Source organism: Aptenodytes forsteri, unplaced genomic scaffold, assembly GCF_000699145.1.
Source record: "Aptenodytes forsteri isolate BGI_AS27 unplaced genomic scaffold, ASM69914v1 Scaffold168, whole genome shotgun sequence".
NCBI classification, from domain to species: Eukaryota; Metazoa; Chordata; class Aves; order Sphenisciformes; family Spheniscidae; genus Aptenodytes; species Aptenodytes forsteri.
In genome coordinates this window covers 1,304,939-1,321,132 of record NW_008796047.1, presented here as the reverse complement: position 1 = coordinate 1,321,132, position 16,194 = coordinate 1,304,939, and the positions used below count along the sequence as shown (strand labels likewise).

Below are 16,194 nucleotides of genomic sequence, written 5' to 3'. Positions count from 1 at the left end.
CCACATCCAGGCATTGTGCCTGTCCAGATGAACAATCATCTACATTTTAGTGATATCTGCATGACAGCCCACATGCTTATATAGCAGTGCTGCAGTGTGGTTTAGTACTTCTGTCTATCATCTTCCACACACACATATAAATCGGGTACTAATTCTGAACTGCTGGCGTTTCCTCCCACCCTCAGAACACGGGAGCCCACGGGCAATAAAGGAGAAGGCTCCCTACACATCAGCGCAATCTGCAGCTGCTAGAAAAGTCTGGTTTATTCCAGCCAGTTCAGATGGGTGAAAGATACATCAATCTTGTCTCAACTACGTGAAGAAAAATACAGTATTTTGATTGGGGTGGGGGGAGAATGTTTGCTTTTGTCTCACTTTATAGAATTTCACTTTGAAGAAGAAGGAAGGAAAAATCTCCCTGTGATAATCTTCAGTTTGGTTTGCTGCCTCTGCTTCTGCCCACAAAAAAGGAAAACTGTAGGCAAAATTTGCTGCTTGTTTTTAATTAACCTATTTTAATTCATTTCTGCAGAACCATTGCAGATAAAACAGCTGGGTTTTTTTTTTTTTTCTTCCTTCCTTTTACATATCTTAATCTTTCATTGAAAATGATCAAAAACCTGTGGCAGCAGATGGGGATACACTATGAAAGTTTTCACGAAGGAGTTCAGAAATCAGAGGAGAAAAAAAAATAGATTTCACTGTAAGTTTTGAAAAATATTTCTAGGCTTCAGGATTTATAGGCAGCTCTGTGTCTTTCAGTTCCTAAAGGAAAATTCCAGCAATCATTCGGCTGTAAGTTATTGTAAGTAAATATTTACTGTATATGCAGTTATTTTCGTCTTTCCACATCTCCTCAGGTATACCCACCAATTTTTCAGTGCTTTTAGCTGAATGTATATTTAAGGTGAGGGAGGTAAGAGAAATAACTGCTGTAAAGCACTATAACCAACTCTCCTGTCTTCAGTTGTACAAACCTGCCCTTGACTACTATGTCTAAAAACTGTCCCTCTCACAAGCACTCAAAGTGAGGCTTAATCAGTGAACCACTCTTCACCAGGACCAACATCTCCTGAAATTATCCTTAAATTAATCAATTAAAGTATACACTACAGATTATTCACTTAGCTCTGTTTGGAATGTAAATTATGAAAGTGTAGTTTGAGAAAGCTAAGAAAGTTATTTAAGAATTTTTTTTTTTGCAAAAATATTGTTTGGAGTGCCTCACTGCAACTTGTAAGACTGGATGTGAAGGTAGGACCAATAAATTCTGTCAGTGCACTTACTGAACTACAATTTGCCAGCCTCATGCAGAATTAGGAGCAGCAGAAAGATTCAACGTCAAAAATAGAAGAAATCAATTCAAGAGAAGTTTAGATTAGAGCAAGGAAAAAAAAATCAGAAAATGTAACTGAAAAGCCTCAGTGGAACAAAGCTGCATTACAGAATTAACGAGCCCTGTTGCAGAATCTGCACATACCAGTTCCTCAGCAAGTTTAAAGTATCTCTGACACTTTTCACTGGATGAAGAAATGGTCTTGTACTTGCAGAGATGCACACAAGATGCAGCAGCTGACTCTGGCAACGACTCAAAAGGGGGGACTGTAGAGTGCTTTTCAGTAGCTTATTTCAATTAAATAAAATTTGATTATCCCTGTCACTTTTCATCTGACAATCTCAAAAGATTTAGTAGTTATTTATCCTCCAGAGAAGGGCAGTAGAGAGATTGCTTTGTCCACTGCTGAAACATGGTTGTTCAGAAGTGTGGAAGAGTAGCATGTGACAGTTTAAGGACACAGAATACCTTACTACTTTAGAAGTTGATGTCTGGTACCTAGATGTTCCTCTAGGTTTAAATGGGGGAAAGACTCTGGCTTTAATGATTTTTTTCTTTAAAACCATCATTACATACCTTTAGTGACAGCAGGAGGTGAGAAGTTTGGTTTAGTCGTAGAGGCCTACCTGCAGCAGTAGAGCTCTATCTAGCATAGAAAAGGGGAGGGATGCCAAGGTGAACAGCACTGTAAAAGAGATGTAAATTGCCATTTCTGCTGCCTGCAGTATGAGTATATTCCTGAGGTCTCATCCAGGCACTCGACTGACTCTATTTAGATTTGACAGAGTCACAAAATAAAGAAAACCCATTGTAAACAGTAAGTGAAGAAGGTGGGTGGTACTTAGTGGTAATGAAAACAAAGCCTTAAATCATACATACCAGAGTGTAGTGCACAAGTCAAAGGCTGAGCCCAAGATTTTTGAATGTTCTATGTTTGCTGACACTTAATCTTTTAAGGGTAACATCAAGGTTCCTTAAACCGGGGATGGGAGGGGATATACCTGAATAAAGTATGTAAGCCAGAATGACAGTGGCAGGCTTTCCTGAGTAATACCTCACCAAGAAGCTAAGTGACAGGGTATATTTACCTGTATTTTACCTGCAAAAGGACACAAATTCCTGGAAGACACAGGCAGGAAATGGGAGCAAAACAAACTGATAAGAGAAGTTTCTAATGTATTGTTCAAACTCAAATGCTTGCATGGGGAGAGGAATTGGGAAAAGTATTTACGACAATAGGTGGAGGTTTCATGCTGACAGTAGACAGCACGACTAGTCATTAATAATACTAAAAGCTTTAGTAATTTGAGAGGTATCTTAAGTATTGCTTAGTGTCTAGACAGTAACTTGAGATCAAACTCCTGTTTTTCTCTCCCATTCTTCTACTACTGGAATTTCAGACAAGATGTTTAAGTCTTAACTTCAAATGCATTTTAGTTCTTCATGGGCAACTTGCAACCCAGTACTGCCACTGTGGGCTCTTCTACTACTGGAATTTCAGACAAGATGTTTAAGTCTTAACTTCAAATGCATTTTAGTTCTTCATGGGCAACTTGCAACCCAGCCCTGCCACTGTGGGCCACTCCAGTGGCGGTCTGGCAACTAGACACATTATTTAGTTAATGAATGGTTGCACTTTTTACCCTAAGCTCTTCTAGCACTTTTCACCTCAGCTGTTAAAGAGAGTAGGGCAAACCCTGGTATCTCTCACGTCCCTTAAATTTACATGGAACTTGCCAAGAACCAAACATAATAGTTCTCTGAAGTTTTCACTTTAGAATAAACTTATCTGAGAAACTAAATAATGCAAACTTTTACCTCATGAAAAAAACCCACCACAAACAAAAAAATGGTCTTAAGGAAGAAAAAAAACCCAAACGTAGGTCTAAATATGACAATATGTTCTACCAATCTCAACAGTTCAACACTATGGCTAGCATTTCATAAGCTTTACCTTCCCTCCGAATCCAGGTATTAGTCTAGTGAGAATGCTACACTTAGATTAAAGAAGCTCTCTTCATTTCCTGAATTACACTCAATTACACACCAGTTTTGTAATTTTACTCTCTTGTAGGGTTTGATCAGTTTCTAGCTGAAAGCGAGTGAACCAAGCAAGCAAACTGAACTAAACTTGGGTTCTGCTGATGTGTGGTCTGTCAGGCTCAAAGAGAACGCAGAGCACTTTGATTCTTTATAATCCATGTTGTGTGAAAATTAAAGCTGCTAGGAAGTCTTTTTATGGGAACAGCTATCAAAATCTGCTAAAACCATCTGTTTCTCTGGCCATGTTTATTCATAAAAATAAAGGGGAAGATCCATTCTAAAGCAAGGCACTTTGGGCCAAATTCCATTGTCTTTCTAATGCAGAATGAAGGCAATTGAAGTGATTGCAGTGGCATCGATGAAAACGCCCACATGTGCAGCTGCAACAGAATTTAGTGCCATGCATCTAACAGAACATTTTTAAAGTTTTAAAAGCATCTAGAAATGAGCTAGGTTTCTTTTGTACAACAGACATTTGCAACATACATGGTGCAGCAACATTAAAAAACCCCAATGACCCACATTTGCCAAAACTATAGTTCTTCTGTTTGTTTTCCTTTTTTTTCCTTCTTGTCTTTGAAATAAATATGACAGAGCTGAAACCTTGAGAACCTCAGAGAACTAACTTGTCTATTTATGAAAGACCACCAGTATTTCAAACATCACCTTCTTGTCCCACCAGACGCAACGTTGAAAAAAAAAACCCTAAGGATCAAAGTGCAGCTTAATTTCTACTGTTCATCAGCTGGTGCTGGCAAATCCAGCTGGGGAACAGATTTTAATGGTGATTTATAAAACAAAGTAATTTAAGAAATGGTCCTGAGCATTCACTTATTCGCATCATCTAGGCTACCAAACATCTGTCATGAAGTAACAACAATTCAGTACCTACATACAACAGGGTCATTCAGACTGATGACCTGGATAGTGAATTTTAACCTGTTGTCTGCACAAGAGTCTATGGACCCAAAGGTTCTATAACAAGTAATTAATGAAAGCACCTGTGCTGTTACTAGACTTGCATGCCGTAAGCCTGCAAATCAAAAATGATAAAATCACTGACTCGGAATTCAGCACATATCATACATCAGTCTCGTCAAGGTATCACATCCATTTGCAATAATTCCATGTGATTTCACAGAAGCATCACACAAAGATCATTTTTGCTGTCATTTATACAGATACAGCATATGTCACAACAGTGTGGTCACACCAGCAACAGGGAAGATGGAGTGACTCTTGCACATTCCATTCCTTTAGACAGTGTTGACAAGAAATGCATTCAATGAGATAGTTCCACAGATTCTGGATGTGTGTGAGGATTTTTATTTATTTCTTACCTGGACTCCTTTTGAGTGATGGAAAGAGAGATTTCCCATGAGCTCTCTTCAGGAATAGCTCCATGTGGTATCAACAAACTGACTCCTACAAAAGAGCAAAGGCAGAACTTACCTTTGGGAAAGGCACTGGACGTAAAGAACAATGCACAATTTGCCTCTGATTTACAAGACCTAGAAAGGCCACCTACTAGAGCAGAAGAATGCTCCTCTGAAATAGTCGTTCTGACTACAACATTATCAGATTGGATAATAAATGTAAAGGAAAATACATTATTAATATGATCCACGTAGTTATTAATATTTAACTGTCTTACAGCCTGGAACTATATAGACTCATATGCTTAAAAACTTCTTGCTACAACAGAGCTTTTAAATAGTTGACTTCCCATTGTTTTGTGTCACTAAATGACACTGGATTCATAGTCTAGATGTGACTGAAGGCTTCTCTTCTTCCTTGGGTACAGGCAGACTGTCTGCTTCACTACTTATACAAAAAGGAATCATTTATGGAAACAAAAGGTACAATCAGCTGTTTCCTTAAGGCTTCCAGCAAGAGTGGTTTGTAATCCCAGTCATTTTGATGGTCTTGTTACCCTGATACAGTCTTTTATCTGATGCAGCAACAGAACAGGCTCTTTTGCGTTCCCTATTTAATTGTTCTTTTCCTTTTTTTTCCCCTTAAATAATAAATAGAGTCAAAAGCATGTGTGCCTTTGGTAACTTTTAAGTTAGCCTTTGCCAGCTTCTGCAAGGCAGTAAGGGCAAGCCAGTTACGAAAGATTTTCATCATTTGTTGGCTCTTTCACTCGTATTTGCCAAAATGCCTCTTAGTGGTACACATCTTGTCATCTGCATAGCTCCATGTTTTACAAGACATGATCATGGTTTAAACTTTTCTTGAAACCTCTTTGCCCCTTTCTGACTTTGAAATCAAATCTAATAATTCTAGGATCACAAGGAATCTCATAATGGAGAGACTACCTAACCAAATTAATCTGAATTTGCATGGAAATCACCATACCTTTTTGTTCATATACGTAACAACTAGTGAATCCATGTGATATGATTTTCCTTTTACTCCACTAGTATAAATTAGAAGTTAACAAGGATGCTTTCCACTGGGTACCAGTGAAATTAAACTGTTGTATAGCATACTCAATACAGGAAGACTAGCTTTTACTTTGCGTATGTCAAACAATGCAGAACCTCAGCTAAGTACTAAAATGACTGCACTATAATTTACAATTGGCTAGCAAATTTGATCTTACATAATCAGGCAGAAGGAAGTACATAAATTGCAAGCGGACCAAATAGGTATTTAAATAATCTAATTGACGGGACTATCATTATATAAGTAGCTAAATTTATAGTATGAGGGACTTCTTCATTTATGGCTTAATTGACTTAGTGCTTCTGCCTTTGTAATATTCATTCCTGAACATAATCTGTGAAGAAATGAACACATTCCATATGTTGTGCATGATTGTACATGAAATATTATATCCCTGAATTATATACTGTTATCAATCTTCTCTAAATACAGACCACATTTTTTATTTTACCCTTTAAAGTACCCGTTTTATGAAACATGAAGGATAAATGCTCTAAAGCATTCAGTTCAACTAGATACTAAGAGATAAGCCTGGACACACTAGTCAAATGAAATCAAAGTTGAATTTCAAGTGAATAAAGAGTTTGGAAGAGATCCTCTTAGCTAGCAATGGTGGTAGCTGGCTATTTCTGCTACATTTGCCATTTTGAAAAAGAAAGCATCCAACATAAGGGATTTTATTCAGCATGATACAAACATAGTGATGTAGTGCAACATACTGCAGGACTATGATTTTAACATCCTTTATTTGATTCTGTATTGATGCCTTTATGTTTTCAGCTAATTTAACAAACAATTTCTTAAGTCTAAAATACGTGTCTCAAAACTCTGAAGTCACAAAACAAATTCTACTTCTTAAACAATGCAAATTGAGCATCTCTACTGCGATGTTTTGGTGCATAGCCCAATCTTGAAATGCCAGTTGACTTTGAAGTGCCCCACTGTGGAAATCTGTCAAGCTATTAAGCTAAAAGAAAGAGAAAACCAGAAAGTCAGGAGTAAATGCTAACGAAAGCCACACGAGTTTTCACTGAGAGTGGAAGCTATTCTCCAGAGACATCTGTTTGTTAGATACTGCAGACTTCAGTAATGTAATGAAGCCTGACAATGTTAACGCAGTCAGATGTTGATGCATGTAGATTCTGCTTTGAATATGACCCCGTTATACAAGATGCTGATCCAATATCGACTGCCTTCCTGGGGAGCCCTTCTTTTGGATCAGGATCCAAGTAGGCAACAGCTTTGATCAATAGGACTTTCATGCTGAAGACATCAAGTGAAGCAGTAATTTATAACAGTTCAAATAGACATAATGCCTCTTTACGACTCATCCCAAGCTTTGTTCTGATCAGTCATCTCCTGTGTGGGCAACATGCTCTACTTCCCAAAATCTGCATTAAGGGAGCCCCTACTTTTTCTTTTCTTTCCTTTTTTTCCTTTAGTTACAGAACATGACATCAGGCAAAAAAAGCTTAATCTGAAATTATTTTATATGCTTTTAATGAGAAAGGATCTACCCACCTGTGTTTGGAACCACTAAACGGCCACCCAGGTGTCCAAAAATGGCAGTTGTCTTCAGCTCACTTCTTGTTGAAATAGAAGACAGGTTCTGAATATATGTAGCCTTATTTCTAGCCTGTATTGTACCAAAAGCTCTATTATTCCCATGAGGAAAAGTCCCAGAATGTGCCTTTCCATGATATTCAGCCCTCTCTGTCACCCCTAGGGACACCATGAATGAACTCTGAACTTTGACTTTGATGTCTGACAGTGGGTTGAACAGTGAAGACTCTGTCATTAGCTCCTTGTCCATGGGATCCTGCAGGCAGATTGGTCCACTGTATGTTCTGCTCACTGTCAAGTCAGGCTGCATAGATGAGTTCAAAAGCAGGGAGTTACCTGGTAGAATGAAGCAGATCAGGGAGTTAGTTCCTGTATTAAGACGTTAAATCTGAAACCTCTTTCTGACCTCTCCACCATTTCCTTTTTGACTTGCTCTTCCTTCCTGATACGCTCAAGAGCTCAAAATCACATAAGGTAATGTTAAAAAACAGATGAAATGATGCAATAGATCTAACAGGTACTTGATCGCTATGTTTTCTGCACTTTGGACAACTCCAGAGTGCACGAATCCAAGAAGGAACTTCCTTCTTGTTTTGGATTCAGGTTTGTGCGTATGCCTTTTTTCTTTTTTTTCTTTAAATTAAAACCCATTGGGTGAAAACACATCTTCCTGCAGACCTTTCCTGTGAGCTTACACGAAACAATAGCTTCATGCCTGAGGGAAACTGGGTTGAAAAGAAAGCGGGACAAGAGTAATATACGGAAAAATACTGGAGTTATTCATTTAGGAGCATTTTAGCTCAGAAAACACTCTGGAAAAAAGAGAAGGCATGGATAGATTTAGGGCCTGAATCCTTTAGCTGGTTTGGTCTTTTTGTTTGTTTGTTTTTGTGGGGGTTTTTGGTTGGTTTGTTTCTAATAAATAGAAGTTTTCCAAAGTAAATAATTTTCTGGAAATTATCTATCTGTACTGCATCCTTGAAAATCTGATCACTTTAAGGGACTGCAGGTTGGGGTGCTAACATTATAAATACATTTCTCCAAAGAATAAAATTTGGATCACTCTAATCCATTGTCTGTATGTCAGTATCGTGCTCTCTTTTCTCAGCAAACTGAACAGAGAACTGGCCTTTTTTTTTAGCAGAATTGTTTAGTTTACAAATGCTCTTATTTAAAAACCCACAGACAGAGAACCCAAAGTAAATGAAACTGAACTAACAGCATCCTGGCATAAGAGAAATTGGTGCACTCAGATATTTTCAGTGTCCAGAACTAATGTTTCTGAAACATTAAGTCAAACAAACAGTTCCCCAGACTCAAAACAAGGCTTCAGTGGCAAACTGAGCAAAGGAGAAAGTTACTATTTGAGACAGTCATTGAGAATTACATTACGCTAATTAAAGGCCTGGAATTTGAAATGAATGAGTAAACATCCTTCAAACATCCTTGTCTACCAAGCCCGTTTTCCAATTTCTGGCAATTTACGCTTGGTGAGGAACTGTAAAAACACCACCACAAAAAAAACCCAAACTCTGCAACATATTTCACTTTTCCGAAGAGAGAAGAGACATGGGGATACTTTCACACCCACCCACCCACAATAAGGCAGGTGTCCATTTTAGAATGTCAGTACGGAATTAAAGAAACATACTATTTTAAAGTAGTCACCACTTGTATTCCTCCCCACCTTTCTGTCCAAAGGAAATAATATTCCAGAAAACATCTGAGTGCTGCTTTTAGTAAAAGTAAATATTTCTTCCATATTTCATTGTATTGGTGGCTTTCTGAAGTTTGTTTGTTTTTTTAATCAATACACGTTTACACACATCTCTCCCACAGACCTCAGAATGTGGATGTTTGCATGATAACAGCAGCTTATAAAAATAAAGTTGGGTTTCTCAAATTAACAGTAAAAAACTAATCACTTTTATTGGAGTAAAGAAAATAGAAGATCTGTAACTGAATAGGAAGGAACTACAGACATGCTTTCTGGGTTTGGTTTGGTTGGTTTGGGCTTTTTGTAAGTCACAAATGTCAGTGTAGAAGCTAGTGACGGTATTTCTAAAGCACTTAGTGGTCAAGAAAGATGATGTATTTGTCCAAGTTGCCATGACAGATCAGTAGCAGAGACAGTAAGAGATGGTTCTAACCACCAGATCCTGTTCCTTGTACTGCAGCTGCCCTTCCCTGGCTTTCAACACATCTGCTCAGCAATAAGCTGGAATGCCCTCCCACAGCCAGTCATTGAGCTCAGTATCTCTTTGCAGTAGGAGCTCTGGAGAGAAGAAAATGAAATCACAACACTACCTTGTCTGAACTGTTTTAAAATTAAATGTCTGGAAGCCTCCTGTCAGTGCAGATGAATCAATCACATCCACGCCGTACTCACTCTGACTCCGTCTGTAAAGGGTAACGCCAACCACCAGCACAGCTACAGCAATGACTGCTGCTCCCAGGCCAGAGTACAAGGCAATGTCACTGGCAGTCTCAATATCTGAAAGGAGAAAAAGTGGGTACCAAGTCAGCAACACTCATGAAAACGTTCTGACTGGTGCTGGCTGGCCGTGAGCAAAGGGGGTTATAGGAGGCCAGAGCAGTAAAGCTTGAGACATAAATGTGGAGCAGATCACAGCAGGATAGTGGAGCACAAAGGAACACTGAAAAGCAAGCATTTGAAAGCACGAGCAAATTTCCTGATGCATCACTCCATATAGGTGAGCTTACATTGTTTCAGGGATTGCATCATGGTCTTTTACAGTTTTTTTTAAAATGGGAGACTTGGACTCGTAACAGTGAGAAGCAGAGCGCTTACCACTAAATACCCTTCTCTCTCATCAGCACACATTGCTAGCTTGGGCTCCTTGCTGAGGCATGCCATTGTTTCCCATTCCAGCCCAGTGGAGATCATTAAGGTATGGTAATGCAGCCCTTAAAGGGAGGATGTGGAACAACTGCAGCTAGGGAGGGCTGCTTCAGGTATCAGCATGAGTCTCATCTATTGCTAGCTTCCAGGGACATGTAAGTTTTAGGTTTGAATTCTGGAGCTAATCCAGGAGGTCATGAATCCCCTGAAAATTCTTAGTGAAGATTTCCCCTTCCCCCCTCTTTATTGTCTGTGTGAGTTTTGGTATAAGAAGGAACAGTCCATCCTCTCACAGCTCAGAGAGGGGCTGAGGAGATCCCACATATCATCTTGGATTCCTGCAAGCATCTCAGTCTTTAAAAATAGGTTGGAAACCGAACCTTCCCCATGATCACACCCATGCATTAAGCTTACAACCAAGTTTTCTAAGACTTCAAACTTTTACAGCAGAGAAGAATTCATTGCTTTGAAAGAATGAATCCAAATGAAACCTGCAATATTATGTAATTGAATTATCCAGTCCCGCTATTCTAGATCTTCTGGGATTTGGGACCACGTACCATGAAATTAAATTACTTGGCAAGTACACTTAGTGGGTCCTTAGATAGTTCCTTAATGCCAAACTCCAGCTTAGAGGAAGAGATAATCAGGTATTCACCCTATACATCATCTGTTATCCTCCTATGCAGTGCTTCTGCTGTCAAGTGAGAAGCACTTGGTACAGAAAGTGCATTGATTTATAACAAATGACAGAAAAAATAATTAGGAAATTCAGACTACTCAGTATCAGTAAATAAACTGCAATGTACAGAAATAGGGTAGGAAGTTAAATTCAGCATTTAATAAATAGCCAATTACTGAAATTACTTAATTAGTATTTGGGAGGAGGCTTCTATTGTGCATATGTTTTTCTGCAGAAAGTCGGATAACTTTATTTTAGCTGAGTTTTTAAAATGAACATGAAACTTAAGACCACTGAGATGAAAGAAATGTGTACCTATGGGCAGCATCAGAAAAGCTAATTTTCCTGGCTCGCCAGTTTCTTATGTAAACTAAACGCCTGACAACTAACAATACAAGCAGCTGAACTTCCTGGGAAGGCGCATCAGCTGCCAAACGCAACTGCTGAGTACCGACTGTTCTCTAACATAAGTGAAATGCCATATGACTTGCAGCAGCAAGGAAACTGAGTACGTAAACACTGCTTTAAGTGGGCTGGAGCACATGGAGATTTGCTGTGAATAAGGCAATGTAACCGATTTTTTAGTTGGGCAGTTGAATCAAAAGTAAAATAAACTGTTTGGCTCAAACTTTCTTAATAGAAAACACCCTTTCCATCCCATTTCCATTCTCAAAACTGTTCCCAGTCAACCCCAGAAACAACATTCCAACATCCCATTCATCCCAAAATAAATGTTTTGAAATCAGTTTTACTAGGACCACTATTTAGCCCAGAAAATACTTCTGCAGCTGTTGAATTTTCAAACAACATCATACTGAAAAGGGTTTCCGTTTTTAACACGTTTAGAACTTGCTGAGAAGGGGGTGGGGGAACCACAAAGTTTCCATGCAAATATCAGCTTTTCAGAAGAAATCCATCTTCTGTGGTATGTCATGACAAATAATCACAACTGAATAAACTTGTAAGTAGCTCTTATCCAACTTCTTAGAACATAACAATTGCCACACAGTTCTACTAAATAAATTACTAGAAAGATTTTTTTTCTGAGGCCTTTTTTTCCCATTTTTTTCCACGAGATGCTCCCTTGAAAAATGTTGTAAAGAGAATTTTAAGCATTTTCAGTTCAGAGTTAGGAATTCTAGAAAGTAACCTGTTAGCTGACAATGTAAATGTGTTAGACTAACAATGGGAGATGCCCACATTCTCCTATGCCAGATGGAAGAAGTAAATGCAAAAATACAGGGTCACAAAGGAAGACTGGAAATACGTCAAATAAAACCAAGACTACCTGAATCCCAATCCAATGCCTTAATCACATACTGGTTTACTTCCATTTCATTCTCTAGTATCAGGTGCAGAAAGAAAAGTACAGAAACTAATTACATTTCTATTTCTTCCAATTTTCTATTCCCAAGCTATTTTGTTGTTACAGGGAATTAATTATGAAACTCTATTGTTGACTTATTTTTTGTGGGTAATTAGTACAATGAGTAAGCCAAGAGCAGGAATGCTACGTATCTCCAGCGGTAGAAGAAACCTAACAGCAAGCGGGTTCTTTTCCTTCCTAGAGAACCTAGTGAGCTGGTAGTTATTTCACCATAAACCATCTTTAAGTCTTCCATTTTGATCGTTACCTGAAAACAGAAAAGTGCTGAAAAATCTGAATTAGCTCATCTACGTTCTTGGGATAATAAAGTCTGAAACATGCAGAAATAACCTGTCGGTAAACAATTACTGCCACCATAATGGCAACAGGTAGCAAACATAAGAGCTGATCTTTCACCATCAAAACCAGAATATAAAACACACCTCAAACTCTCACCTGTCAGTAACTGTAATTTATTACTCTAAATCTATTTAAATAGTTTAGCTGCTTCTATTCAATCGATTCAGACATCAGATAATTTAAGTTTTATACTTTTATAACTGCACAAGACTGTTGGACACGGGGGGTTAAAGATGAGAGCAAGAATACAGAATTTTAAAAAAATGAGAACAGTTTGACTCAAGCAAAATTTTTCTGGAGAGAATAATTTTGTTTTCAGTGAATGCTTTTAAGTATCCCTAGAACTTGAATTTGACACTTTTCTATAAATTATATGATTAAAAACTCTTACAGTTATTCTTTCTGAATTTCCTTATCTTTAATAAAATGGTCATTGTTCTCTTTCATAGAAGACCTGGATGAGTTATTCAAGTGTTCCCATAACCATTTATCTTAAAAGAGTAAAACAAGAGTGACATGATATTCCTTTGAGTTGTTCCTATGGAACACAACTGCTTAAGAAAGGGGACTTCCATTTTTATTTAGGACGTTAGTATTTCTTTAGAAACAAATACTGGGTTTTTAAAGTAATTTTAATCTCTTCTCCTTTCTATCTTTTCTTATGGATAATTCCTTTTCCATTGGAGACTAGAAATTAAAGAAAAAAGAAAAGCATGGCAAATTTGGGGAATGGGGTAATTTTCTGCCTTTATTTTTTCCCAGAAGGGAACAAAGTGGAAAAACAAACAAACTGAAAAAGAAGACATTTATAGTCAACCAATTACTATTTAATGAACTGCATCCTCCCAGCTCAGAGGAGATAGGGACTCCGGTAAAGCACTACGATTTTTATACATTTCAGTTACAGGATACATGTTTGTGGTAATTGTAGCCTATATTTCACTCCACCTCCTGACACTGTTACACAACATTTATTGAAAGCACATTTGATGGTAATGAAGTTTCTATTAACTATGATTAAGTTTCATAAAGCACCTGAAGATAATTTAAGATGTGCAGGAGCAGAAAATGAAACATTTGGTTTAGTACATTAGGAAACGTAATTGATTAAATTATCTCATTTACAATAAGTGCTTTCCAGGAGCTATGCAGGGCATACATTTCCCCCCGTCTACCATTAGTTTGCTAGGAGAGCTGAAAGATTTTTCCCATCCTCCCCCAGTTTTCCATCACTCTCACTTTTGGGACCCCTTAGCAACTTGAAGTCCATTTCTTCATATAGCCAGTCTTTGAGAACAAAGATCAAAAGTCGGAGAATCACGTAAGAGGTTATTTCGTAGAACAGGTTGTTTCTCAATTATCTTCATAATTGACTTTGATTTTGCATCAATGATGATTCATGCAGTCTTAAACTAAGTTCCTGTTTCACTGAATAGCAACAAGCTGTATTACATGTTTCTAACCCCACAGCTATAAAGAAACCCTTTAATTCTCCTAGGTATCTTATATGCTAAAATCAATTCCATTAAAGTTACTTTTTTAATAAATCAGAAAATAAAGCGATTGGACTGATATTCTTTCAAGATTCTCTAATTAAATGGGAACTGCGCAGATAAACAAAAACATATCAATTGCCTGAGCTAAGTTATGACACAGTCCAATTGTATGTGACCAGTTAGGAGTCGATTCCAGTGAGACAAAGACAAAACAAAATTAAAAAGGCTTAAGCAGCCAAGGCAACCACAGCACATTTTTGAGCTACCTAAATTTGATTTTGTGTACCCTTAGAAATACTTAAGAACTGGAAGCGTAAAGGAGAAATATTCTCATGCAGGCTTTCTACGTATTCAGAACCGTTTAAAGGGTGAAGCTGGGTGGCTGTCACACACCCTACATAACTACACCATATTAAAAACTGAGAGCTTTTAAAAAGCCAAACACCTTTCACTCACCAAGATTTGTAGCCATCTTGGACAATAACTGTGCTCCTCTATAATTATTATTTTTATTGCATCACATTTTTGCTGCAATTTAGTTCCGTTCCTTTGTAAATAGTTATGAAGTTATCTGTGGATAACATGGATTTGAACTTGACCACTTCCTTTAAAACTCTTGTTTTATCAGACAGAGGAGTACTCTGGGATCTGATAACCAAACAGGCTTCATTCAAGCCAGCAAGAAATTTTGCTGCAGAATGTTTTGACATTGCAGTCTACAGCATGTGAGCTCAAAGTAAATATATAGTTCAGGTTAGGATTTCCAAATGTTTTCCTAATGATTTAGAGCCCAAGTTCCATAAAACTTCAAATAATCTGATCACCCTATGCCCCTATATCCTGGAGGAATACTCAGACTTAAAACCTACGTATTTTGTAATACATAATAGAAGAATCTGTCTTCAAAGAACATATAAATAATTGCGTGCGTTACTTCTCAGTACAGGTTAATTCTTGTTTTAAGTCCTTCAAAGGAATTAAGCCAAAAATGTGTTTATAAATATATTTGTCAAATTTTAAAGACAATTTTTTGTTGAAAATTAAGCAGTCAAAAATCCTCAAAACTTTGTGTACAGTTAATGGAAGAAAAAAAAGCAATGTCTTCACTTTAAAACAGATAGGCCTCATGGAAATTGTGCTTTTGATGAAAATTGGGTCTTTTTTTTTTCTTTTTTTTTAATGAAATCTTGTCAGTTAGTCAATTCACTCCAAAGTGCTGCTCTAAACTAAAATTCCACTGAAATCAATGGAAGACAAAGAAACAAAGAGTACAGGAGAGAAGCCCCCCAAAGCAGTATATAAATGATATCTATATACTCTTCACAGGGTAAAGCATATCAACACCCTTTACCAGCTGATAAATCAAGGCCAAAGTAAGCTGAACAAGATCAGACAGAGCCAGTAGTGGAACCAGATTTGAACCAAGAAAACCAAAATCCTGTATTAATTTCTTTTTTTCTAATTACAAGTCCTCAAGAGATCAATTTCAAGACAAGCAGCCCTGTAGAAAGGGCCCCCAATCAGACACAAATTACTAAAGAACGGTCACTTTTCTATTTTTAGTCTAAAACCTATGATCACAAAGTTGCTAAGAAGATGCTGTCAGTAGATGTGAAAGCCTTTCATATAACCTTCAGTTTTATTTAGCTCCTAGACAAATAAAACAGACTGGCAGAGAAGATGAGAAAAATCATATTTACAAGAGAAAAAAAATAAATTACTTTGGGATTTTATTTCATGAAGAGGTTTTTTATCTGAGAGAGAGAGAGAGAGAGAGAGTTGCACTTAATAAATTTACATGGAGCATATCTATTTCCTATATCGCTTCTGTCTAGCTCTATGAAAGAAACATTTTCTCCTTGTTTGCTGACAATATGAATATTTTATGTTGTCCATATTTTCCCCTTCATCTTTTTTTTCTCCCCCCCTAAATCTCTTTCAGGATGTTTCTTTGCAGTAATTTCTCAGTTGGTTAATTCAAGTATTTGTTAGCTTTATTAGATGTTTTTATTTAGAATATTACACATCTCAGCA

The 16,194-nt window shown here is 37.4% G+C and overlaps 1 protein-coding gene across 1 annotated transcript in view; it reads right to left on the bottom strand.

Annotated features, from left to right (window-relative positions):
• UNC5D (unc-5 netrin receptor D) overlaps positions 1-16,194 on the bottom strand; it is a 91,547-nt gene that overhangs the window by 23,315 nt on the left and 52,038 nt on the right. The window contains exons 8-11 of the mRNA XM_009286198.1: positions 15,882-15,914; positions 9,738-9,887; positions 7,352-7,729; positions 4,720-4,804 (exon numbers count right to left, since the gene is read on the bottom strand). Of these exons, the coding sequence (XP_009284473.1) occupies positions 4,720-4,804; positions 7,352-7,729; positions 9,738-9,887; positions 15,882-15,914 (646 nt within the window). The remainder of the gene's footprint in view (positions 1-4,719; positions 4,805-7,351; positions 7,730-9,737; positions 9,888-15,881; positions 15,915-16,194) is intronic.